Raw genomic sequence first — 27,520 nt, 5'->3', positions numbered from 1 at the left:
TGTTAGTTTCTGTTCCCACTTATTGTTTTTTTTTTCTTGTCTTTTACCCCGAGACATAACTTTATTTAGTTCAGTGGTTATTTTCTTCCAGTAAGTTTTTCAACATCAAACTTTCCACATACTCGACAGATTAAAAGTTTTAGAACACCTCCATTTGTCCAGCATCATTATATCATTCAGTGAGAACAACATAATATTTTTTTTAATTAAAAGACAAGAAATTATGAAATCTTATTACATTTTGTCAAAATTTTGGACTTATTTGTGAGCATTTTTGCAAAGGAAAAGTTTATAAAGTTTGAACCAACAACAAGAACTTTCTCATTGTGTCAAGTTGTGAAGCCTCCTTCCTGTTGTGTTCTTCGGTTATGGCTTTAATGGGAGGGTTTGTAAGTCATCAACAAAAATGTGGACATTTAATACCATTTCTGAGAAAAGCTAAGTTAACCAATTTCCTCGTTCCTGAAAAGGATAATTTTTCACTTTTTGATTATATAAATTATTCTTTCAAATCTTCACTGGGCTTAAACTGATAACATTTCTCCAGTGATGATAAAGTCAGTCAGTTGGTCAAAGGCTACCATTTGGATTCATATTTGACAAAAACTTTACTCGTGGGCCTCCAGGATGTCAAAGTTGTCAAGTTTGCAGTGAAATATGTCAACATCTACTATATCTTAGATATCCAGTATTCAACTATTATCTCCAGTATGTTGACGATTTTAAATTTGAGTAAGTAGTTTTTAGATGGATGGTCTCCAAAACAATCAGCATGTATATACTATGTATCACATCGTACCCATGCAAAAATGAACAGCCATGCAACCCTGATGACTGAGGACGATTTCATAATCACCTTGTTTGTTTTGGACCTTCTGTCTTTTCAGTTTAGTCCAAACCGAAACCAGTGTTGTGACCAAAAGAGGTGGTCTCAGTTAAGATCAAATGTGCCTGAAGCTGGTGATTTGTGTAGTCGTACCATAATGATATTACAGTGGCAACGAAATGAATGGGTTCATTTGTTTTTTCCATTGAAACAGAAAGACTACTATCTGCAGAATTGACAAGCAAACCTATTCATGTAAAGTATATGTGGACGAAGCCCATGTAGGGATGAAAGACATACCTATGTCATTAGTAAATCTTTAGTGAGCTCCCTTAATTGCAATGTATATTGCAAATATATACAATGTAACAAATACATGAATATTGGTCCGGACCATGCTCCAGACTTTCAGGTGTGAAAACATCCTCAGATGTTTCTGAAATTACACTTTACTGCACCAGCAGGAAGCTACTGATTGTCCATGATATCCTGTGTAGTTGATCAAGAGGTAGATTTCAGACACACACTTGTGGTTGTGAAAACCAGAACAATTATTCAGGAGGAAACTGTAGCGTTAAAACCAGGCAGATCTGAGTGTAATTTAGCAATTCAGCCCTTATGGTAAAGAAGCAGCACCCCCCAGCTCTCAACATGCTAACCCTCCTGCTGGGCCTCTGTGGTTTCCTATATTCTTGAGACTCAGGAAATACATGTATTTCTAATTAAAAGCTAAAGCAAGCTGTCCTCATCACCTCAGGCTGACAAATGCCTTTTAGCACCTCTCGTACTACATTGAATGCATGTGTACTGCACTCAGTTGATAGTGTATGTAGTGTCGTGAGATTTGAAAAGAAACAGTGCAAACCATGATAAAAGCTCTCTCTACTTGTGTCATGGCTCTTATTCAAACCATTACAAAGTGATGTAGCATCTGTGCAAAGGATTTTCTTTTTTTCTTGTAGGACCTTTTTGCATTATATGGATTCAGGCTTGAAACATGTGCATTTCTGCCTTGTTCCACCATTAAGCCTCTTTTTGACAGCAGAGCTGCTGGGCTAATAGCAATACACTAAACAAGGTTTATTATGCTGCAGCCACAGGGAGAAAATTCAGCTGTTTGCTAGTTTCACACATCAATTATCTCTGCTTACAACTTAGCATGAACACATTCTAGTTTTAAAGATTATTTAAATATGTCTGCACTGTGTTTACTTTGGCCCGTCTGTCTCTTTCTGCCAGACTCCATTTTTAGTTAATCATCCGTGTTTATATCGTTTCCTTTTTTGCATTAAACATACAAAAATATAGCCAAGATAATCTGTGGTTCAATTAAAGAAGTGAACAGAGAGGTTGTGTTGTACTTGGGGAAATGATGGTGTAACTGATGCTTTTCGTGACATTTGTCAAACCTTTGGCACATACCAAAACAGATTTTTTGCCTCCAATTTGTTGCCAATCACCCCAACAACTTGCCCTGCTGGCATCCTACCTCCTCTTCGCTTCGTGAGTGTCAGGCACTCTTGGCGCCCGTGCTGTTCTTAACAGAGATCGTAAGTCACACTGCTGCCATGTGGGATCTCATTATTCTCTAACAGCAGGAAGAACCTTTGAAAGTGAGTACCACAGCTTACGTCACAGTCAGGTGATAGTCGATATATAACGCAAAATTTGTTTATTACAACATTCCAATCAATTATATCTTCGCATGTTTGTCATATTCAAGTCTGGACATCTGGAGCCGTTATGACCAAAGGTCTTGTAACTTAAAATGATGGTTTAGCTAAATGTCCAACTGAAGCTTCAATAAATTAATCAGATCTACTCTTTTCATACAGTAGTTGCTTATCACATGGTTAGTACTACCAGCCACCAACTAAAAGGAGGGTAATTGTTGAACGTTCATTAGGTATCATGTGGCTAGGAACATGACTCAGACAAATCCTGATAATGCTTTGTGTCTGCTGGATGCGTAAATGGTTTGCTTAAGTCTTTATTTATTCAATGTTCCCTGCAGGTAATGTGTGACTGACACACAAAAATAGACGCACACATGCATGCGCACACACACTCCTGCTCTCCTCCAGGTGTGTGATGACTCGCAGTGGGCGCGGTGCTGTGCATCTGTCACGCTCTGAGTGACGACCCGCTGTGACTTACAGCTGGCCCGACCTGTCAGAGCTAACCACGCGCAGTAAACAATAACCCCCATGCCAGACATTTCAGAAATATGACTCTGCGTGTCCTGCTGTCTGCCCCCTCCCCTCTGACTGTAGCTCAACCAAAACACACTCATCAAATGGCTAAGCGATTGTAATCTTTGAAGCTTTTGTTTCTTCTTTGAGTGTTTTATCTGCTCATTGTCTCTCTCGCGGGTCATATAATTTGTACTGTAGATGCCCGATTCTTTTTTTTTTTTGCTTTGTCTAGTCTGTGAGCTCATCTTGTTTCTGACCCTTATCTGCAACTTTTCCCTGTCTGCTTTTTTCCCAGGTTTTGTATGCAGAAGAGTGCCAAATTGGTGCCAGGGGTGACGTTGGACCTCATTGAGAAGTAAGTGGCACTCCACGACCATCCCAAGAAACTCTATTTCTCTCTTCCTGTCTCTCCCCCTCTCTCTTTGTAGGGTGTAGTTGAGAGAAGTCATTATCCTGTCCTCCTCAAGTCTGTCTCGCCCTGTCTGTCTTCCTGTCTTTCTCTTTCGCTCTCTCCTCGCTGTCAGCCCTCGCAGTGTTGTTTTCCACCTGCAGGTATAATTCTCTGGCTTTGTTTTCCCCTCACAGTGAAAGCAGCAGTAGTTTGGCAGATTTAAAGCCCCACATTTCTTCAATAAACTCCCGGGTGCCAAGCGGCTGAGCGCAGAACATCTCTTGCTCTTAGGCATACACTGTCGCACTGATATTAGCGCTCAATATGGATGTCGTATCCAAAGTTTTAGTAGTTTCACAGAACAATCAGGAGTGGCTCCCCCTACCACCACCACCACCCCCCCTGCTTATATGCAGGGTAGAGTAAAATGACAAGCATGAAATAAGTTGGTTTAAGAGACTTGGTTGTAGTTGAACTATGTAACTTAAAAGCACTGTTATATAGTCTTTGCAGGATTTTAATGTTTTCTAAAAGTAAGATCCTTTTCCTCACATGCCTAAAGTGAGTTGAACATGCCATAGACAGGTTAAGTGTGTGTACACACACACACACACTAACCCTAACCCTCAGTCAAGTTTTGATAGAACTGTAAATTGTTTGTAGGGCTTTATTTGAAAAGGGCTTATTATGAATTACATAATAAGATTCATAGTGTATAGTTTATATAACACAATTTGAACAATCTTACTTTTGTTAATGCAACCTGAACACTTGCTCTAGTTTAGCCATTTTCTTGATTAATTCAGGCTAATTAAATGTACAATCCACAGCAGTAATTCCATTAGGGCAGCAGCTGAGTTATTATTTCACACTTTGTTCTTCTGGGTTTCCCTTCACAACACATACACAGTGTTCTTATTTTACCATTAATTTCACTCACTTCTACTTTGCTGCCTTTTCATTTGCTTCAAAGCTGCTTTCAATGAACGTCTACTCATCCTGCACAGATGTTTTGTTCAAAATGGCCTTTATAGGCTCAAAGGACACGATAACTCTTTCCTGGTCGACCAACTAGAAGTGAAAAACTTGAAGACTCTGTTTCTGTATTTTGTTTGAATTGGTGCTGTGAAGAAGAACTAAACCTGAGCCATCATAGCGCAGTTAATGACCCTTCTCTGTTGTGTTACCTGGCCTTTAGCATGAACCAGCATTGATTTGGTCATGCTGGACACATCTGTTGTTTGATTCTTTTCTTTTTTTAAGAAAAAATTATACGGTTATTTTGCTTTTTTTTTTCTATTTCCAATCTCATTCCAATATTTAGTCACACTCTGGTTAACTGTCAATCGATAGTTTGGTTTCAACTTCACCAAATGCCTCCACAGACTGCAGGTAGTATTTGGATGATTGAGGAAGAATATGACTCACAACACAGTTTTTTGATTTCAGCATTCCACATGTAATATGATTGAAACTACTTCCAGAAGATGTGATCCATCCACACGTAGCTACAAAATTGACCCATGAGAGTGTTACCAGATAATTTCTGGGTAATTTACAGGTTCACTGTCAACTTTTTTCCCATTCTTACAGAGATCATCCATAAATATAACGTGCTTTTTTCACCTTCCTACATTTGTAGGAACCTATTGGTCACCGCTCTTCCTTCTTTTACCACTTAATTAACTTGCTTGCAGTTTGTCTTTCATCTTTTTATTTTTACACACTTTCCCCTATTCCTTTCCCCGTTCTCTCCTGTGGATGCATATTACGCAGGAAATGCCCTTGTACTGTACGCAAAACTTCTACTGAGTGACTCCCAAGGCAGGATGGGAAACCACTAGAGTGATGACGAACACCTTTGAAGAAATAAGCCCCTTCGTCCATTCTCAATTACACTATGTCCGACATCATGGAGCTCTTCATTCATGCTCAAGCTCTCACTCCCTTTTCATCTCTTATTATCTTTCTCACCAGAAAAAGCAAAGGGCTTCTGTAAAGAGTTGTGATGTTAGTTATGACCCACATTGCAGTAAGGAGAGTTTGAGAACCCACAAACACTCCATCCATTTAAAAACTGCAGTTCAGTTATGTTTTGGTAGATCCGGTGTTCTGCTCTTTGTGTTCGCTGTCTTCTACACTCACCTTCATTGTATAGAAAAGTCGTTGAGGATACAAGAAAGAGATCTCACAGCAGCAAAAATTGCTGACCTTTTCTGTTTTGGTTCAAGTGCTGAAATTGAATTTGAGATGTCAGTTCGAAACAATATTGAAAAACAGTAAATATGAAATTCATGAGAAAGATGACCTTGAATTGATGAGCATGGGGATATTAAGGGTGAGGCTCCATGCTGGAAGAAAATCTAATCTATTATAAGATTAGAAATGTCCTTACATTTTAAAAGTTAAAAAACGTGTTCTAAAAAGGGTAAAATATAGATTCTACTTTACTAAAACAAAAAAAAATTAGGTTTTAAAGAAAAGTCATCTTACTGGCACAGAAAAGCGTTTCCTCTCAGTGTTGATGTTTCAGCTTTACTCAGTGGGGAGGTCGGTGGCATCCCTGATGCTTAAGTTGCTATTTCTGTTCATTGCATGTCCAGCGTGTTGTACAGACGGCTTAATGTTGACTCAGCTGATTTCCCTCACAGTTAAATAATGGATAGTCTCAGAGCTCATAAAAGAAAAATGGCACTACACTCGTTTGCCATCTCACCTCTTTGCTGTATAACTTTGGGCCAGCACATTAAAGTCAAATGCCAAAGTTAAACATTATTCATAGATGTTTCTCGGCCAAAACATGAAATATCACAGTAGCTGCAGTTTGTAAAAGTGTACAGTAATCATCATATTGATTAAAGCAATATATATATATATATTTCAGTCTGAAGACTGTGTAATGTAAAAAGTGTTGCTCATAGTGAGGAATTAACTAGGGCTGCAACTAAAGATTATTTTGAGAATCGATTAATCTGTCGATTATTTTGATTAATCGATTTTACGCATCAGATAAAAAGACAAAAACTACATTTGAACCTTTCCAGCAGTTGATTTGAAAAGCTACTTCATATTCTTGTACAATGCTTTTATATGCATTATAGACATCTGCAACTTAATTATGATAATAATTCCAGATTCAGATATCTACAATTTTATTCTGACTGTCCATAGTTCAAGTTCATGATATCTACAACACCAAGCTCAGTTCCATTCCATTGTCAAACTTAATTTAAGGTTAAATTAAGGCGAGATATCTTGACCTGGAATTTTAAGATATTATTACATTCAACTGAAGTGTAGATATCTATAATGAGAAACCAAACACATCAATAACAAAAGTAGTTTGAATCCTACTATGTCATTACAGATGTTGAAAAGATTTGAGTAATGATTGTTTTGACAATTCAGAATAATGTTATACATATCTTATTTAAAAATTCTTACTAGTCACTGTAAAAGACAATGTTCCCACAATGTGATGACTCACTGCTGTATCTTAGTGGTGCTTGTCCTTTTCAAACATTGACTCCAGGCACGGGATTGGCTGTTTTACTGCCCACACCTCAGGAGATGCTGCCACAGAGTGTGCCATGCATTATAACAGACCTGACTAATCGATAAATAAATTAGTTGTCAGCTATTTTTATAATCGATTTATAATCGATTTTTTGTTGCATCCCTAATATTATCACAAAACACTGCAGTTCCCCTCAGTACCATGTGGCCTTTAAGAACTCTTTTTAGTTCTGTGTGCCACAAAGAAACAAAGGTTAAGCTTAACCAAGAGTACTGACAAATGTCTTGAATCCATATCCTTCTGCATAAAACATTCAAAACCAACTGTTAAAATACTTTAAATCCAGCATTCTTGACATCCATGTTTACTTGTTACTACTTCTCTGCTGTGTTTGCTGGCACATTACTGTGCTCCCACCACCTGTAGATCAGTGGAATCAGTGTGTAAACCTCGGCACACTGACAGGGAAGATAACCAAAACTGTGACCTGCTCATTGAAAAACTGAACTTTTCAAAGTGCTACAGGAGTTCAGAACATTGCAATTTAGGGTTTGTAATCCTGCAAAAGCTCGCGAGAGAAGGCAACACTGATGCAACTGATACATCCCGGCCTCCTCCCATCAGCCCTCTCATCAAAGCGCCCCCAAATCACATGAACATGCACTGACTGACTGCTGGGAGCTGACTTTTCCGTGGCTCGACGCTAACTTCTGGCCACTGTCTGCTTCTGCTAAGAACTCCGGTTCGCAGTGAGAGCACGGGCAGGGTGTGGGCATGTAGGCAGGTCGGTTAGTCGTGTTTATTAAGCTGCTGCATGCACTGAACCACGCAGTTCCTCCGTATTTTTTCCGGAGGTGGTGCATGTGTGAACGCAAATGTGAGACGCTCCACAGTTTCTTCTTACTTTTTCTACCTGACCTCATTTTACATCAATGTCAATGACAGCTGTTTATGTTTTAGTACCTTGTTATGCTGCTCTTGAGGGGAGAACAATGCCGCTTAAATTTTTTTCATAGTTGTAATGATAAAATGAAAGGCAGTATAAATGCTAGTCAATGCAATCTAGGCACATTTCATTGTAACGTTACTGTCGCTACCATAGCATAAGTAGCACAGTAAATCATCAGCTGACTGTGGTATCCTAGCAACAACAACACCAAAATCACACTGGGTTGCTCTTCAACAGAGAGTGGTTCAGTGTAGCTCAATAATGAGCAAACAGTCTCACACACGCTCGAAGCAGCTTTTTGCATTTGTCATCATTTTGCCGTGGGCATGAACACGAGCATTACACTCACTGACCAATCATCGGGCTCATATTCACCCCTCAAAAGGTCACACACGTTTGGAAGCCATGTGTGGAGCGCTCATCGCCCCTTGAAAGATTACAGGCATTTGTTGTAAGAGGGATTGAACATAATGTCAGCCTTGAGTAGTTGTGTGCTGTTGATTTGTTGATTAATTTAATCATTCCTCTTTCTCCGCTCCATCTGTGCACCCTTCTGTCTCTGCTTCCCACATACATCCAACACACAATAGCCTTTCACATAAGAGAGTCACGACGCTGCCTGCGTGTGGATTTTACCTGCTTACACGCTCAATGATCTCTGGCCGTTAACCCTCACACTCTATCGCACTTAGTGTCCCTTCCCTTTCATCTCACATGGAGCTGACTCATGTGGTCACGGGTTGATCCCCATTCACAGCCTCCCTCTGCGTCTTTCACAGCCTCCCTCTGCTCCTCGTCAGGCCGACCCGGCTCCCCGGTGTCTGACGCAGTCCGACACTGTGCTCCACTCAGCGGGGGGGGGTCCTGAAGGAATCCTATCACTGTGATCGCTCGTTAGCATTTTACTACAGAAGACACAAGTTATATGACTCTGCATACATCTTGTATGTAAATGCTGTATGTCCTCCACATAGACATCAGAGAGAAGAGTCTGCTACACAGCATCAACCCCCAAAACGGTAGAGATTTATCTCTTTGCTCCACCTTTTACAAGGACTTAATGACCCTGCTCACGTCTATGATCTTATATGTACACATACTCAGATTGGTTCTTGATGCAGCTGAGGACAGGGTTTTAATCATCATACCAGTATTTCTGCTCCATCAGTATTCATGGCACCAAACATGACAGAATTGATCAAACTGGAGACGTATCAGGTAACAGTGGATGTGGTTTCATTTACTGACGTATGCGCATGTCTGTTTAGTGTGTCTCTCACACGCACAGCATAACACAGCTCACATGCAGCGCTGCACTGTAGCTTTTTGTGCCTCGACAGCAAGTGGCTGGAGGCTTTATGTTTTCTGGTTGTCCTGCTGTCCATCTCATTCTTATAAACACAATATCTCAAGAACACCTAGAGGGAATTTCTTCAAATTTGGTAAAACATTCAAAAGGTGGGCTTTTGGATGTCAAGGTCGCGGTGACCTTGCAAATCTTGATCTTTTAGACTTAACATGTCAGAAACACCTTGAGGGAATTTCCTCAAATTTGTTACATAAGTTAACTTAGACTCACATTAACTGGTCAAAGGTCACGATGGCCTCACAAAACATGTTTTTAGTCTCTTGAACATAATATCTCAAGTCCACCTTTAGGTTGTCTCTTAAAATGTCAACCTTTTCGCACTTGAACAAATGGATTTGATTCCTGTGGTCAAAGGTCACAAGGACCCCATGTCAATCTGGGAAAAAATGTATTTCAATTGAACCTGCACTAGTCGGCAAAGTCCTATACTAGTTGGCTGTTCATTCTAGTCAAAGGTTCTTACTTGTTTCAAGACTTTGTAATCCAGAGAAACACCAGACTGAGCTCACATAGACTGTGGCAGTTTTATGTTTACACTTTTTCGCAGTGTAAAGTTAGGTCATTAAGGTTTGTTAGTACAGCTATCTATCAAATTTATATCTGTAGTCTGCCATTAAAAATTGATAACAGACAGATATTAATCAACATTCTCCAAGTTACACATCTTATAATATCATTATAGTAATTATTTCATATTATCAACTTAATATCCTTGAACCAGGACCTTCAGTATTTGAGAAAAGCAGCTTGTGAAAAATAAGCTACACCTGTTTAGTGCCAGATCTGCTGTTGCCATGCATATCATTATTATTTTACCATGTATAATGAGCTTCTTTGGCACAAAAATGTATTTCATATTGAATTAAGTTCTATCATCTGTTGTTGTAAGGTTGTAACTTGACAGCGACCCAACCAGACTCAAGCACTATAGACACAGACATTTCAGACATCAGACACCTAAAAGACACAGGGCAGTTACAGTTTTGTTGCAGTACACACTTCAACATTATCACCGGAATTATTGTGTTAACCACATACTACATTACGAATCCTTTATATAGGCACTTTAAGATAGACTTATGTACTTGTGATTGGCTCATCCAAATGACCATGCATTTGACAAGGCAATCTCTCTGCATGTATCTAAAAAGCAAAATGCAGTGCAAATTTTAACCAAGGGTCAGCATCAGTCGAAACACAGCCTTAAAAGCGATCAGGTTGCAAAAGGGATATGTCCATGAGCTTTGTGCCTCTTGTGCCGACAACATGAACAAACATGAAACAAGTTGCTATACACAGATTAGTTTTTCCCGTCTTCCTGTTGTTCTGCTGTTTGAGTGAGAGTCACAGTGTGTCCAGCACACCAAGCATCTAACTGCTCATCTACCAGCCACATGACTTAATCAAAGACATATGTTTACACAAGCACTTTTCAAACGAGTTTAACAATGTGCTTCATGAAAATAGAAAGACGCTTTACAAAGGAATTCCAAACCAACAATCTTATAATTCTTAAGATTATCACTAAATATTAATAAAATGGATTTTATCAGCACAAACTACAGAGGCAAAACAATAAGTTACTAAGTTAATAAGTTAACAAGTGGTCATCAGATTGACTTGTGTGTTTTGTTTGTTGCTGAGGGCCGAATGGTTTGTAGTGTTGAACTTTATTTCATTCGTTGTCACTTTTTCCTTCTTATTTTTTTATTTAAAACAGATTCCTCCCATTTTCTTTACTCCGACACAAACGACCCGCTCACATTAACTGTAATATCTGAGGCAGCGAGTGCTTGCCCTCAATCCCCTCCTCTTCACTCACTGCTTTGCATAGTGTTCATTAAAAGGCAGACAGCTCGGTGTAGTAAAGGTGATTTTCTCCGTTTTGCTACAGTGATTACTGTCACATCGACTTGGGTTCTTGTCTGAAAAAGATTTCCCTACTCTCATTTCCATGGCGCTCCCACTCTCCCTGCACAGAATGATCTGGTTTTTAAAAGCCGTAGGAGCTTCTGTGAAAAACGGATGTACGGTTTACATATCTCAAATTCCTCCAGTGCACACTGTAGATACACAGCTGTGTGTAAACTGCATTGTAGTCAGTGCAGTGAGTCTACAAATTTAACAAGTCCGGTGTTTTGGATTTAATCTTCACAAAAACAATAAGGTGTTGGTACGTTCGAGGGACGATAAACACATGAAATCACAAATATGTTTGTGTTATTTTAATATTTATTGCCTGTTCATATATTAGGGGTGTTGAGAAGGGTTGGGCCACTCATTAATCACATTTACTGTATGTGGGATCATCTGGCACCAGGTCTCCTTCTGACACAGCCCAGTTGAAATTGTTAAGCTTGTGTAACCTGAAATGAATCTGTATGACATAAAATCCATAATCTTACTCTTGTTCTCTGCTGGTGCCTGATATTCATCTTGGCCTCCAGTATCTTTGTGCACACAAGTATATTCATGAATATTCAGACCTGCAGTAGCTGTTAGTCTCTCTGAGTAAGTGACTGTAAATTTGTTCACGTGTTGCAATAATGTTACTGAGCAGTTGCCACTTTGTGCTCTGAGTCAACTATGTGCAATTCAGTGAGCGTGGCTGACACAGTGCCATCTGTGTAATGTTTTGTGTTTGTGTGTGTGTGGTGCAGGATCCCTGGCAGGCTCAATGACAGACGCACTCCCCTTGGAGAGCTTAACTGGATCTTCACAGCCATCACCGACACAATCGCCTGGAATGTTCTGCCTAGAGGTAAGACTGTACACACACAGATGCACGCTTGTATAATCACATAACAAGATTTTTTGCCCCAACAAAAATATAAGAAAAATGTAAATGTAATACAACTTGGGCCGTAATCACACAGTGTGTATATCTCCTTTAAAAAGTTAGATAACACACAAAGACATTGCAAAGTGACGTGAAAGAGGTGTAATTCACAAGAGTTTGAGATATTTTAACTAACCAATGTGTGGGATACAATGTCAGGAAATCCAATCAGCGATGAGAATGAAACTCACCGGACTCAGGTCCTGGCCCTGTCCTGAGCTAGCAGGTGGTCAAACTGGTTGCTAATCATCCTCAGGTAGCGCTGGTATTGTTGGTCATCCAGCTCCTCCAGAAGACGGCAAAATTTCCCAAGCGGTACGCGACTCCAGATGGTCTTGTGGACCCACACACATCGGCACTGACTTCTCTGGCATTTCCACAACATGTACATCGCAGCAGCTGTAGTTACTTCAGCCTCCTAACCTGTTTTCTAACGGGCAAATATTCCCAGAATATGTTTACTAACATTGCTCATGTGAGAAAACACAAATGGTCCTGCCGCACAACATGATGGGCCAATTTGCTTTGCGTTTGGTGTAGACGCACCATAAGACTTCAGCAACCCCAGCCACACTTGTCGAAGATCCAGCAGCATTAAGTTCACCTATCACATTGTTTATTCTTGTAACATTAAGAGAAACACTGAAATACTGGTTTTTAAAAAATGTGTTACTTAAAAACTTGAACATATTTAAAGCTGAGTACAGTGTCATAATAACTAACTATAGTAACCATTAGAAACAATGGCAAACACAAAGAAAGAAAATGAAAACCTAAAGCAGGAAAGCAAACAGACACACTGGCGTTAAAGGTGAAGGACAAACTTGCTGGGAGATCTGAGGCACACTGAAGTTATTGTGAACAACATGTTTAGACAATGATGAAAAATGTATTTTCTCATAGGGAGCACAGATAAAAACACCTAATAAAAACAGTACAGTAATGACGCATCAGCAAAAGAAAAAGTTTGAGAACATCCCTATTGGTTGATAAAATAACTAGAGTGCAGTCGGCACAGCCTGGCTCCTCAAATTGAGATGAATAGTGTTTAGAGTGTGTCGCACTGTAATTGGGGTTTTATCATTTTAACCAGAATTTAGGGGCCATAAAAGTAAGAACACACACATAAACACACTTCCGTCTGTACGGTGACAACGCATACATAAACTTGTGCATATACTGCCATTAACAGCCACCCACAGAGTCACCCTGCCCAGATGAAAATACACATGCGCTCTTCTTTTTTGGCATCTTTTGCCTGCAGAGCACACACCTCCTCTCATTGCTCACCTGTCTCTCGTAGACAATACACATCCACAGACAAGCACACACACTGACAAGCACACACGGGCACACACAGACACACACAGACTCTCCTGAGACAAACTCTATCCAAGCTAAAACAGCAATGTGACAATGCTGATGGCTGCCAAAGCCTTTTAAACCCCCGGGCTCTGCTGTTAATGAAGCAGCCCACATCAGCGAGAATCCCTGTAATGAAGGCACTGCATACCAATCTCACACACACACACACACACACACACACACACACACACACACACACTAACTAAACATTTCAACATTCAAACAGCTCTGCACTAACAGCAGGCACTGGATTTGTGTCTCTCTGTCTCATAGAGTACTCCACACATGCGTATGCCCCCTCACACAAACACGGGGAATCACAGTCATAAAACAGGGAGATTGTCATGGGATTGGCTCGGCCCCATTAAAGTGAATTAGTAAATACATTAATGAGCTGATGAAGATGTGACCACGACACATCGCTGGATTCTGTACACACCGGTCTTCTGCACACACATACACACTAACTACCCTGGGTTTTTCCAAAGTAGCCGCTTTGCTCTAATTAAGCTTCTTTCTTTTGCCCAGTTAGATCGCCATTTACTCATTCAGTGCCCCATTTCCCTCGCGTGATCCCATCTCTCTGTTATTTGATTCACCCGCTGCCCGTCTTCTGTCTCTGCCGTGATGGATAATCTCCGTTCTCCCTCTCTCTGCCCTCAGATTTGTTCCAGAAGTTGTTTCGTCAGGACCTGTTGGTGGCCAGCTTGTTCCGAAATTTCCTGTTAGCAGAGAGGATAATGAGGTCATACAACTGCACGCCGGTCAGCAGTCCGCGCCTGCCCCCTACATACATGCACGCCATGTGGTAAGACGCACGCAAACAGAACAGAGAGGGCTTTCTTACACACAGATACACAGATGGTTTGGGCTCAGTCAAGCAGAAGGCAAGAGGAGCAGCAGCAAAGCTTTGCTGTTTGACTGAGCAGACTTTCTAGGAGATACCTTCTTTGATCAGACAAGAGGCACACAGTGTCCTGTACTTCATGGTCCCACATGTATATTTAATGATCTCAAGTGGTTACCTTTAAAAAGCTATAGAGAGATTAAAAGATGCAATCGGCCTGGTAATTTATGCAAAAATGGCAAAATGCCCAAAAGTTATGAACTCATTTATTAAATGAAATCTCATTTGGAAATATTTCCCCCTTTTTTAAAAACATCTTGTAGAAATGCACTTTTTTTGTCACCATTTCCTTTTGGTTTTGGTCTTTTTATTGTAACAGCAGGTCATTGGAAAAACAGACTGTGTTTTACCACAGTGAGATATATCCAGCACAGCGGTGCCAACTATTCTGCTAGAGGGTCTGCAAAGCTTTAAGGAATATTCCTCCCATTTGTGGGAATATGCCTCATACATACAGTTAGTAAGCAGATTGTATATGAAAATTGTGCGTTGAGTATAGATTTTGGTTTAACCTAGCTCAGCAGAACAACTGGAAACTTATTCTCTTGATTTATCATGGGTAGAAAAAACAATGAAGACCTGAGGTGATTACAACAACCACTGAGGTTAGTGACAGCATGCAGCATATCAGCGGTCCTGTCCTCACTGATTGGTCGCTGTCTTCACACACACACTCTTTCCTGACTCACAACAAAACCCAGGTGAGCCTTAGATGTTTTGGCAGCTCGCTGGCTGGAGAACAAGTTACAAAACAACTTGTGTAACTCCTTTCTCTTTCAATGATCCCTGCTTCCAGTAGTTAGGTTGAACTAAGATAAATATACCCTCACAAGCTTGAAATTAATGTCTATCTTGTCAACAAAAGCCCAGTAAGAAAGCAAAAAAGTGTGAAACATTATTACTATCTGTCCTGAGAAATCCTATCACAAGTGGACAGCGTTAAATACATAAGTATATTGGTTCACACCTGGCATTAGAATGTGTCCTGATTGTGTCTCCTGTGATCCACTCGGATCTCACTTCCCCGCTCTTAATGCAAATAATCATGAAAGTTATGTTTTACCCCGTCTAAGTTTACAGATGTGTCTGATGACGCTGTTTGTGTGTGTCGACGGGAACGAGAAAGAAAGAGAGAAAGAGTGCGTTCAGAGTCTGGTAGGACTGAACGAATAAATGTGCACAGCTATGAAGAAAGATTTAGCAGATTTAAGAAATGTTTCAGTCATTATGTTTTGGCCAGTGTTGATGTGTGACGGTGGCCGCAGACCGATCAACGTATGGATACAGAGAAGCTTAAATTCATAGTAAAACTGCAGCAGGTCAGAGGACGTCAGCTGAGTAAGCGGTACTTCATGTGGCCTGGGATGTATTCACGTTCACACAGCAAAACAAATGTGCCAACATGCGTCCCAGACCACCTCTGAATGGGGTTGAGGTGATCTCGGGACGCATTCAGGAGGCATTTGGGTGCGTTCCACCTGAACTCTGAACTGACCACTTGTGATCGGATCACTCACCTTCATGCAGTCTGATATACATTCACAGGAGCTGTGCTGTCATGTACTATCACTGATCTATAAGTTAAAAGAGGACAAAGGACTGCACATATTGATGCAACACTCTACTGTGTAAAGTTTTTCCTTCACATATATTGTAAAAAGTAAAAAAAACATTAGATAAAGTGGTTCAATTACTTTCACTACCTCTCAAAATAAATATTGTTTGAGGAAGTGTGAGCCAAAACATGTAGGTGTTTTTGTTTGCTTCAGGCCTCCAGCATATGCATACACCTCGCTCACGCTAAGTATAATTTCCATGATTTAGTTTCTCGGTTGTATTGTATGTTGATTACTGCGAGCGTTGCTGCATGTGTTTGCTCGCTGCCTCATAAAAATAAGCAGATATAAGCAGTGTGTTCACTGGCAACGGCCTCAGTCCACCTGACTAGAGTAGACTGACTCAAGACAGCTTGTATATAGAGTAGGGGCACTGCTTCCACTTTAACCGCCCACACACAAACGTAACCTGCAGCTGAACATGCCCACCTTTTGACTGAGAGCATCAACAAAACTCTGGGGGATAGGAAAATATTCTGAGGGACATGTCAGACATCTTTGGCTGTGGGAGACATGGCAGATTTAGGTTAAAGACATTGGCACCCCGAAAATACATAATTCTTGGGAATTATTAAAGTTTGAGAATGTCTTCCCTTTTACTCACACAGCTTGAAACTTGAGCCAGAAGTTGTCGCAGTGTTCCCACTGCATTTGTCCCCCACGACTTCTCATTACTAGTGTTATAGTCAGACACAGAAAGAGGTGCTCTGTTGTCCATTGACTTTACCTGCATCTCCACACTGTAAGATCGTATCTATCTCCCTTACACCAACACTTCTCCCACTTTCTATTGTTTCTCCTCTTGGGCTTCTATAAAAGCCTCCCTCCACCTCTCCCACTCATTATCTGGATCGTGTTTTTGGAAAACAACGCTCTCTCACTCTGTCTCCTCAAGGAGCGACTGGTTGTGTAACACCCTGGCATCACTTATTGTAAAGAATACTGTTCCTTCCCTCCCTGTGTGAGCAGTCATCTTTCTTTCTTGTCCGTGCCGCCTTTTATTTTAGACTGTGGGTATATTGCTCTGTTTACCACTAAAGAAATTGGGAGCTGCACTTTGTTTCCCACCCAGTATTAAGCAGGACAGAATAATGGCAGGGAGGTGCTTTAAGAGCACAAGAAAGGAGACTGAGAGGATGATAAAAAAAATGGAGGTGCCAGAGATAAAAGAGCAGTAGAAGTATAAAAGTATTGCTCTGCATAGATTGTGGGAGGGGGTGTAGAACAGGAGTAATTAAGCAATTTGGAGCCTCGTCGATTGATGTTGGTGTCCCAGCACAAACCGCAATTGGAGCAGAATTAGCAAGAGCAGATAAACTCATGGCTGATCACTCCCTCGTGGACAGTCTCGGTGTGGGAGTGTGTGTGTGGGTGTGTCTGCTTTATATGTGTTGTGTGCGTCGCTGCACCATTCTCTGCAGGCAACAGGAAAAAGAGCTTAGTCAGGCGCCAACTGGTCCCCCACGCTTCTCTGCCGTCCACCGTCCCCTCCACACGCACACAAACACACACGCAAACAGGTTTTGTAATGACTTACTTATTGGCAGACACCAGTCCGAATTAATGCTGTCATCTCACATGGTGCAGCAGCCTCGTCCCTGTGATGGTGTGTTAACTGCTCTCTCTGATGTTTCCTCTCTATTGAATTACATCGACAGAAACGGAGATGGAATTTGTGAGCAACATTTCTGTACAGATTCTAATCTCAGCACTTAAAGTTAGGAAACCTAAATAATAAAAAAAAAAGACATTTTAGATTTTTCTCGCTTGAATAATGTTTTCTGGGTCAGTTTTGTCTACACGACAGAAAACAGGAAAATGCAATGCGTTATAGTAATTGTTATAATAGTTTCATTATTTTATTGTGTCTCTTGTATCTGTAAAACTTTTAAATGTGAAATCTTTTTAAATGAAATAGTTTGCCATGTAAAAAAAAATGGAATCTATAGGCAAAGGACGATACAGGTTCCCAAAAAGAAAGGAGCGTATTGAGTCAAATCATGACACCATAATGCTGACTTCACCCAGACATTTTAAAAGTACTCAGCAGCAGCCACATACCAAGAGATCCTAGAACATTTAGAGGCACCGTCACTGCATCATGTTGAAAGCTCCTAGTATATGACATTCAGAGAAGAGAGAGTGTAATGGAGAGACAGCAAGGAGGTTTCCACCGACTGGAAATCATTTTCTCAGCAGCAGTAAATCAAGCTAATACTGTATTACACTATATGTATGATATATATGTGATGAGTCACAGACTGGTCGGTCACAGCCACAACATTGTAAATCGAGACTACCTAACTTTTGCTCAAAACAATGCTATATGCAAAGTGAAACAGCAGCATGAACTGAAAGAGTCATGAAGTCAGTGACCTCACGTTTGCAATTCTGTTTTATTGCTGATCATTTCAACGTATAGTCTGTCTGTCTTCTAGCAGAGTGTAGTTTCATCTCTCAAAAGTTTCAGTGTCATCCAGGGTATACTTGTTCCTGAAAAACTTTTAATGTTTTTATTATGTTCTGTGCGCTGAACTGGATTTGCTCATGTCTGGGGCTGAAATTAATCAGAGAGAGAGGGATTGAGTTTCACCTGAGCAGTTAGAGACCTGAGGTGTGAGCTGTAGTTTGGCGTCATGACTCAGTCACTTTCCAATCCACACACAGGATACACAGATCTTTTAGATTCAAATTGAGTTTGACACACTATTATCACAGATTTACAAATTAAAAAACTCATAACTCACAGACACAGGGAGGAACCTTTTCAGATGGTTTTGGAAGACAAAGAAACAATCAGTGATAGATCACATGTAAAACAAATAAGATATATATAAATACACATGGAGGATAAGTCACGTACAAAAACCCCGTCCATCTAAATCGGAGACAGGAAAGACCCTAAGAGGATTTTATCCAATTAGAACCAGTTTTGCAGTGCGAGCCACAGATGCGGCCCTAAACAAAATAACATTACGATGTTTGACTAAACAGACTACAGCCCAGATTCATGATATGGAAATGGATAAGTCAGCCACTTATTCCTTGATATACCCTCACTATCTCACCTTGTAATTCTGTCCTGAGTCAAACCTTTCTGAAGTAAGCAGCAGAGGTTTAACCACCATACCCCTGCCTATGTGATGTATCCCTAACCTACCTAAGGATTGCTTGTACCAATCTCTAACTGACCTTCCTTCTCAAATATCAACTTCCGTCTGGAGCAAAGTGGTGCGGAAAAAAATTAGCATTCAGCACATACTCTCCACATTATTAAACTGGAATATGCACACTGTTGTAACTGTGCATCTAGAAGTAGTAAACCACCTCTTGCATGAGTTATATCTTTGCAAAGTGGAGAACACCTGTTCCTTATGATGCAGTAATGTCTGCCTTGCTGCTGCTGGAAGGCAAAATGTTTTTTCTGTCACGTTGGCATCTGAATTTATAAATTCTCCCATTTAGCCTGAACTGCTGACATGCTGACTTTGGCTTTTTGTTAAATTTTTAAAACAATTTAAAAGTGTTTGATGGAGCAGAAGTACTGTACCACCTGCTGTAATTTACCTGCACATTTCCTGATTACAAAGTAATGGTTTGTGGCTACATACTGTTTTGTTTGTTTGTATGCTGCACATGCAGTACTGACAGCAGTAGATCCATTGTATCCACTGTATTAGAGATGCACTCTATTATACTACTCCGAGCAAATGGGCTAAGCTATTAAAGCAGCCGAGAGAGTCTCAGTGTCACTTATTCAGCATCACATAACATCCCAGTGCATCGACTGGGAACATGACTCAACCCCTAGATCGTGCTAATATAGAGGGGAAAAGCCCCATCGCTGAGCTGGATGTGCTGCAAGAAAAAAACCCGGAAAGACAGACAGGCAGACAGACAGAATAGAGAAGCTGTGATAAGGTTTGATGCGAGTTACATAACCCCATGAATTAGATATGATGACCATGAGAGAGGAGCTGGTGTTCAGAACAGGATTAAAGGCTCCTTGCTGCCCTCTCCAGGACCTCGGGCTGGGAATTTAAAGAGGTATATGTGCACCGGGGAACAGAGGGAGGGAGAAAACGTGAGCTGTGGGAAATGAGTATGAGACGAGGGGGAAAAAAGAACAAGCCTTGACCAAGGATTTAGTGCTGAGATACATTTTTTTTATTTTGCTTCAGGTCTCAACAATAAAATGATAATGTACCGTATATCCTAAATCTAATGCAGTGTGTGTACGTGTGTGTTACCTCTCTGCAGGCAAGCGTGGGACCTGGCTGTGGATATCTGCCTCTCTCAGCTGCCCACCATCATCGAGGAGGGCACCGCCTTCAGAGTAAGTGTGTGTGTGTGTGTGTGCGTGCGTGCGTGTGTGTGTGTGTGTGTGTGTGTGTGTGTGTGTGTGTGTGTGTGTGTGTGTGTGTGTGTGTGTGTGTGTGTGTGTGTGTGTGCGTGCGTGCGTGTGTGTGTGTGTGAGAAAAACAAACACTCCAAACACTCTTCAGCCACACTTTAAAGATGATTCATTTAAGTCTTTGTGTGCGTACGTGGGCGTGCGTGTGGGCATGTCTGTCTATAGTTATGAGGGCCAATATTGGTTCTATACCATCATTGTGAGGACATTTTGACGTTGTGAGGACATTTTTGCTGGTCCTCACAAATTATATTGGCTTTTTGAGGGTAAAGGTTATACGTGTGCGCGTGCGTGTTCTTGGTTATAGGACATCAAGTTTTGATGGATGGCTCTTATTGTGAAAATGTCTACCAGACACCCATAAACCTCTCACACATCTTGTTTGCACTGCAGCTTCTCCACCACCAACGTCTACAGCATCTCTATTATTCTCTCAAACACACACACACACACACACACTCACTCTCAGTGGATAACGTTGTAAAATGTCTAATAAGTCAAGTGTGAGTGTCAAATAATAGTTGCTGAAACCACTGGCCTTGCACTTCAGTGCACTGGTGTGTTTATTGTTCTATTTACTTTTGTGCCAAGGGAGCGTGATGGAGATGCACAGCAAGAGGCTGATGATGACTTAAGGTTTCTGGGTCAATGCAAGACATTTTTGTGTGTGTCTGTGTGTAAGCAGACACCAGACGCTGGACAGCAGCAACCTGTGCTTTGTTATACAAACTAATCAGAAAGTATAAAACCAGAGAAGTGGGACCGAAGCAGCTTTTCCCTGGCGTTAGCACTTTTATCTGGGCCTTTTCACTCCTTCACCTGGCCTCTCTGAGGTGGGCATCTTCTCTACAGTCCCCTGGGGAGCAGTTTTCCTTCCGTGCTCCTCCTCTACTTTCTCCTGCACTCAGGCCGAAAACACTTACCGGTACAGTAATTGAGCCTCCGAGGACTCTAAAGGAGATCCTTCCTTTCTGTCATGCGCCCTCGTTCAGGAGCCTTTAACGTCTCTCTGATGTGCTTCAACTGTTAGAAATTCAGCTTTATTTCTTTTTTTATTAATGAGCGTTGGCATTATTTGATCACCCTATCCCACACTTTACCACCCTCAGCCTCCTTACCGCAACTTTTTGATGAATCTTGGTAAGAAGAGTTATAAAATCATCAAGAAAAATCTGATTTCTGTCGATCAAACATGAATTAAAAACAAGCAATATATCTATAAGACTTTTTTTTTCAGATAAATATCATAAACCCTACTCTTTCTTAGAACTCTTTCTGAGTTGATTTTGGTCCTGATCCAAACACAAGCATCACACTTTCGACACTTGGGTCATTTTTATAGGAAGTACAATATATTTGCTTTTCTTTTCCTTGCGTCCACCCAATTCCACCTGATATTTGCATTTATACAAAACTCTGTTCATACTATCATCAATGGTAAATGCCAGTCATTCTTGTTATAAGACTGACTTTTTGATGGTTTATCATGTCACAAAATTGAAGGTTATTACCGAAGCTGGACTTTTTGCACGTCCTGCTCCTGTTGTCTTAACTTGTGAACCTGTCACAGCATTTAAGTTTCTAATTACCCACCATATTTTCATAATTTCTCGAAACTTTATTTAAAATTTAAAAAGTCTTTAATTTACCTCAGTCCTCATGAAGTCATATAAACTAAACATGGTTTTAGGGAGTGTTTTTGAAGCAGAGTTCTAGATTCCCACATCGCCTCAAAGCAGCACCTTTCTTTCTTCATGTGTCAGTTAGTATGTGAGTGTGTGTATAGAGCTATTAAGCTTTGATTATGCACAGATTAATTTAGCCATCCAGCCGAGAAGCGCTGATATTTCCCCCCTTCCACATCCATCAGCAGTCTACACTACGCTGTCATAATTCCCACAGCATTATTAACACCCAGTGATCAAGAACTCTGCAGCCAGCACCTAATCAATCAGGCAAACTGCCATGGCAGTGGAGAGAGAGAAAGGAGAGGGAAGGTGATCATGATGGATCAGGATTTATGTCGTTACTGCATTGCGGTGTCACTTCTGAGCTCGTTGTGTCAGTGCTTGTATGAAATGATAGGCTCGTCTCTGCAGACTGGCTCATCAGTGTGTGTGTGTGTGCATGAGTGAGTGCATGCATGCATGTGTGAGTAAGCACATTAATTTCTTTAAAATGGTGATAAACATTGAGTGTGTTTGATTTGTGTCCACAGCACAGTCCTTTCTTTGCGGAGCAGCTGACAGCCTTTCAGGTGTGGTTGACGATGGGTGTCGAGAACAGAAACCCTCCTGAGCAGCTCCCAATTGTTCTGCAGGTACACACACACACACACACACACACACACACACACACACACACACACACACACACACACACACACACACACACACACCTTGAACCACCTTCTCTCTTATTCCCCCTTTTTTTAAATGATCTGTTTCAGTTTGCTTCATCAGCTTGCCGTGTGAATACATTTATGTTTCCAAAGCATGTAAGAGAAAATTAATTCAAGAAAAGAAGCAATGGTGATCATAATTAAACAATTATTACCTTAATCAGCTCTCAGTCATGTCAACTGATTACAGTATCCAACAGTACTAGTTAAAACAACATGTTTGTTCGCATGGAGTCTGAAGCTGTGGTATTCTGCACTGCAGAAAACATGCAGTCTAATTTGATTAATAAAAATAATGACATTGATGAGAAAATGTACGAGGGGATTGGTGTTGGTTAGTGAGAAGTGGAGGGTGAGTGTCTTTTGCACTTGCTTGATGGTCGTTAATTAAACCACTTGAATGAACTTCGAGCTGCAAAGAGACGTATTTGAAATCCATCTCTGCAGCAGAGTGTATGAGAACCGAGAACACTCTTCTCCCTCTAGTGCAGCAGGTGCCAGATATCATGCAACATTTCTGCTGTTTGAATTGTGTGAAGAAAAGATTCTGGTGCACTTATGTAACCGAGACTTTCATTTCAATACCAAATCACCATATCTTTGTAAGATCGATGAAGCTAGGAAGGACTTAACTTTCATACTATATAATATTATATAATAATATGTAATGTGATTTACAACAATACTTTAAACACCAATGCCCCTCACTGCTCCTTCACTCTCCTCCTCTATACAATGCTTTTTCTTTCCCTCAGGTCACCGCTTTAAATCTGCCAACACAAAAGTGTGAAATGCACTGCAAAATTCCTCCTGCAGACTGAGCTCAGCATTTGCAGGCTAATTCTCTTCATTACAACCCACAACAAAAGGCTGTGACAAGAACAGCGTCTCCAGTGTTCCCTGAAGTGGTGTTAAATTTGTTTCGGATGCTTTAATTAGGGTGAAATGTTGCCAAAACCTTCTCTCGCGTGTCAGCTGTTGAGTTACAGCAGTCGACGGTTTCTCCCCTGCCTTTCCCATCGTCCTTCCTCCTACCACCACCATAATCCCCTCCCGCAGGGATGTACAGTTGTGGTGTTGTATTATATCACAGCGTAGTAGCGGTGTGCCGCTGTCTGTGTTGAATGGTAATTTCCTGCTGACTCAGCGCGGCACGAGCCGCAGCTCGTCCATACAGCAGTTCTGTCGGGCCCTGTTAAAAGCCGAGGGAAAGGCAGACGGAATGGGGAGTGCTGGATGGTGTGTGAGAGCATGTGTGTGTGTGTTTGCTCTTGATGTGGACACAGGGGGGAAGAAAGGAGGTAAAACAGCAGTAGCCCTTAAGATTATACAACATTATGCAGCCTTGCACCATTATGGGAAAGTAATCGTAAGGGCACGTTGCACTCTCTGATGTAACAGATGGACACACAAATAGGTCTGACGCTCTTTTAAGCAAACAGTTGCATAAGAATGCATTTATGACTGTCATTATTCTCACAGGATTTTACAATTTGATGCCAAAATATAAACGGGCTCAATTTGAGAGACACAAAGAATGACAAGAAAAGGGCAGCGGAGAGTAATCCATCAATAATGCTCTTTAATGAAATGAGCAAAGGGAGAACAAAAGAGCTCAGGAAGCAGAGACACGGTGCGCTGTCTTGACAACAGCCGTTTCATCCGGAGAGGATTAACAGATTGTGCGAAGGGATTACAGCTTCTCCAAAGTTGTGATGTTACAGTAACAGCAGCACATACACATTCACACACATTTGTCTTCAGGTGTCAGTGGAAGAGATTAAGGCATGACTGAGCATCATAATGTCATGACGGCATATGTCTCACTCGCACACACACACTCACACTCACACGTACGCACAGACAGCATGATCATAGGTAGTGCTGAGTCATCACACAAAATGAGATTGGAGTCAGGGTGTTACGCAAATAAGGAACAGAGACAAATATTTACGCACGTCCCTATGCATTTTAATATCACAGCATTGTTCAGGGAGTGTATATCCATCCCTGCTATGATGAATTGGCATTTGTGCGTTACTGTGTTGCTTAAGTCATGCACATACAATTTGCTGACTGTGTGGAAAATATTCACGGACATCTGTGTCAAAACCATGGTCCTGCGGCGTCTGTATTCATGCGTTTGTGTTTGAATTGCTGTAGAGCGCACACCCACGTCACATACAGGTCTATGCTCCTACCCTCCTCCTTGGAGCTGGAGGTAACCCCAGGACGGTCTTCCCCCGGCCTCCTTCTGTCTCTATGGTCACGCTCATCAGGTGGAAGTCACGGAGGATGCTAATAATACATTAAGTGTTGTTGGATGTCTGTGTATGTGAGTGTGTGTGTGTGGGTGGACCTGTGTTCCTCCATATGCTTGTTCTCACACACTGTGGGACAGTCACATGGGGAAGGAACAGTGTCCAGCCCACACAGGCTTTTTGCTGCACTCAGCTTAACGCTGCATAAACGACACACACACACATGTACACGCTAACATTTTTAGCATGCATCATATGCCTTCTCCTTGGCCAAAACAAATACATCGTGATCCCATTTGGCATTACACATGTATACACATGTACAAATGCACACCATAAATCAGTATCTTCTTAAGAAGCCCAGTGGAATTGCTGCCAAGAGGACACACCCAGGAACCCACACATCACTTCATACACACACACACACACACACACACACACATACACACACACACACACACACACACATACATACATACACTTGCGAACCGTGTGTGTGTATGTGTAAACAAGTTCAACCTGGTGCCAGTGACTTAGCAGTAGTGGTGCGAGAGCCACCTGTTCTCTCCACCTCCTCACCCTCTCTGCAGTGTCTCCTGCTGTCCTTCCTCCTTCTCTCCTTCCTTTTAATCTCAAGCTTCCTCTTCATTTGTCCGCAGCACGGTTGACCTCTGACCTCTGCTCTTTTTCAGGTCCTCCTCAGTCAGGTGCATCGGCTGCGGGCTCTGGACCTGCTAGGACGGTTTCTGGACCTGGGACCCTGGGCTGTCAGTCTGGTGCGTTCAGCTCCACATTAACTGTCTGGCATTGATGGGTTTCAGCTCAAAAACAGATCAGTTCTTCCAGTGGTATGAGAGAAAGTGTAGCCATGACAACAACAGGTTTTTAATGTGCTGAGGATTTGACATATCTCTCATAGAGAGATGTCTGCCTCCACCTCTACACAATAAGGGTGAAAGACAATCTTTATGATGCTCAGGTAATGAAAATGGCAACTAAAAAACTCGACAACAACTCATATATGTATAAAACGTGTTACTGTGGATGATCCACAGAGCTCACTCGATCTTACTTATGGATCACACATGTGGCTGAAGAACTTTTCAGATGTAATTTATACAAACTGTGCATGGCTAGCTATCGGGTGAATGTGAAAATACAGTATTTGTCATCTGGGTGTACTGAGACTTTAAAGTAGAGTCACAAATTATGTTTTTGGCTGTATTTGTTGGTCTGTAAATAGGATTACGCAAAAAATACAGAATAATTTCGAGGGGTGGGACATGAAAGCCATTAAATATTGCTCTGGATTTTGAACATGGGTTGGTTTTTAGGGTGTTTTTAAGCACTTTTTGTTTTAATTCACAGTGAGTAATTCATAGTTCTTAATAAAAACAATTAGGCATGTTTTATTATTTATTTTCATATTTATTTTTTTATTGAGTTTTCAAAATGTACAGACACCGGTACACTAAATAGACAAGAAAAGTGTAAGACTTTAACAGACTGAGAATCCGATATGTTTAAGGACATATTTATAAATCAGTGTAATTTAGTGCAGATCCAAATAAAATAAAAGTGAATTTAAATGTGGGACTGTTGGGCCTTGGTTGAAGTATGCCCTCTGCTGAGCCATTCCAGTTTATATTATAATTTTACAATATGATTTTATATTTCATAAGGACGTCACTATGACACCAAATGTACCATATGATAATGAGGGATTGATTAATCTAAATTAATCTAGTGATGTTATGATGATGCAATTCCAACCAAATAGAGGAGAGCTACCTTAAAAAAATTATTTTAGGCAAAGGCATGATGTAATTTCTGACTTTATAATATATATATATATCATCATATCATAGGAAATAAATTTATGATCAATAGAAGCTTAAAATTCACTGTTATTTGTAGAAATATCTTGAAAATGTGTTTTGGCATCTCGTTTCTGTTGACCTCAACCTCTGACTAATCATCATTTGTGATGAAAATCTGTTGAGTTATTTTGTATGGACACACACGGGCAAGGGAAACTCTGCTTCAGGCCACATGTATAGTGGTGCACAGAGTAAACCGCTGTTTTGACTCTTTCCAAAGTTCAGAAATACACCTGCCAACACCTCGAAAATGCCAATCAACACTTTGCAGAGATTAAAGAAACAGTGTTAATCAGTGACCTCCTGCAGGGTTTTTCTTAGGAGAACCAGTTAACAGTCTCTCTCTGACATCCGGTACTTGTGCTAAGCTCACTTAAACTAATCATGCCTGTGCTCCAGCTCCATACTCCAGCACACAGACATGCGAGTGGTGTCAGTTTTCTCATTTACATCTCAGAAAGGATTCTTTCAGTTAATATTCCTTAAAGCTCAAAAAGAAGCATGTTACCCATAATTGCCAGTTCACTATTCAAAAAAATCATATAAGGAGATGATACATTTCTTTGTAAACAGGCAGTTAAGTGCGATAT

General features: G+C 40.9%; 1 protein-coding gene across 1 annotated transcript in view; it reads left to right on the top strand.

The window, feature by feature from the left end:
- The window catches only part of rptor (regulatory associated protein of MTOR, complex 1), a 153,715-nt gene that overhangs the window by 75,835 nt on the left and 50,360 nt on the right, over positions 1-27,520 (top strand). The window contains 6 exon segments of the mRNA XM_047342165.1: positions 3,317-3,376; positions 11,908-12,008; positions 14,115-14,259; positions 20,235-20,310; positions 22,607-22,708; positions 25,743-25,843. Coding sequence (XP_047198121.1) covers positions 3,317-3,376; positions 11,908-12,008; positions 14,115-14,259; positions 20,235-20,310; positions 22,607-22,708; positions 25,743-25,843 — 585 coding nt within the window.

The sequence above is a fragment of the Hippoglossus stenolepis genome, chromosome 2, assembly GCF_022539355.2.
Source record: "Hippoglossus stenolepis isolate QCI-W04-F060 chromosome 2, HSTE1.2, whole genome shotgun sequence".
NCBI classification, from domain to species: domain Eukaryota; kingdom Metazoa; phylum Chordata; class Actinopteri; order Pleuronectiformes; family Pleuronectidae; genus Hippoglossus; species Hippoglossus stenolepis.
Note: the sequence above shows the minus strand (reverse complement) of the source record. Positions and strands in the feature narration are given on the sequence as shown.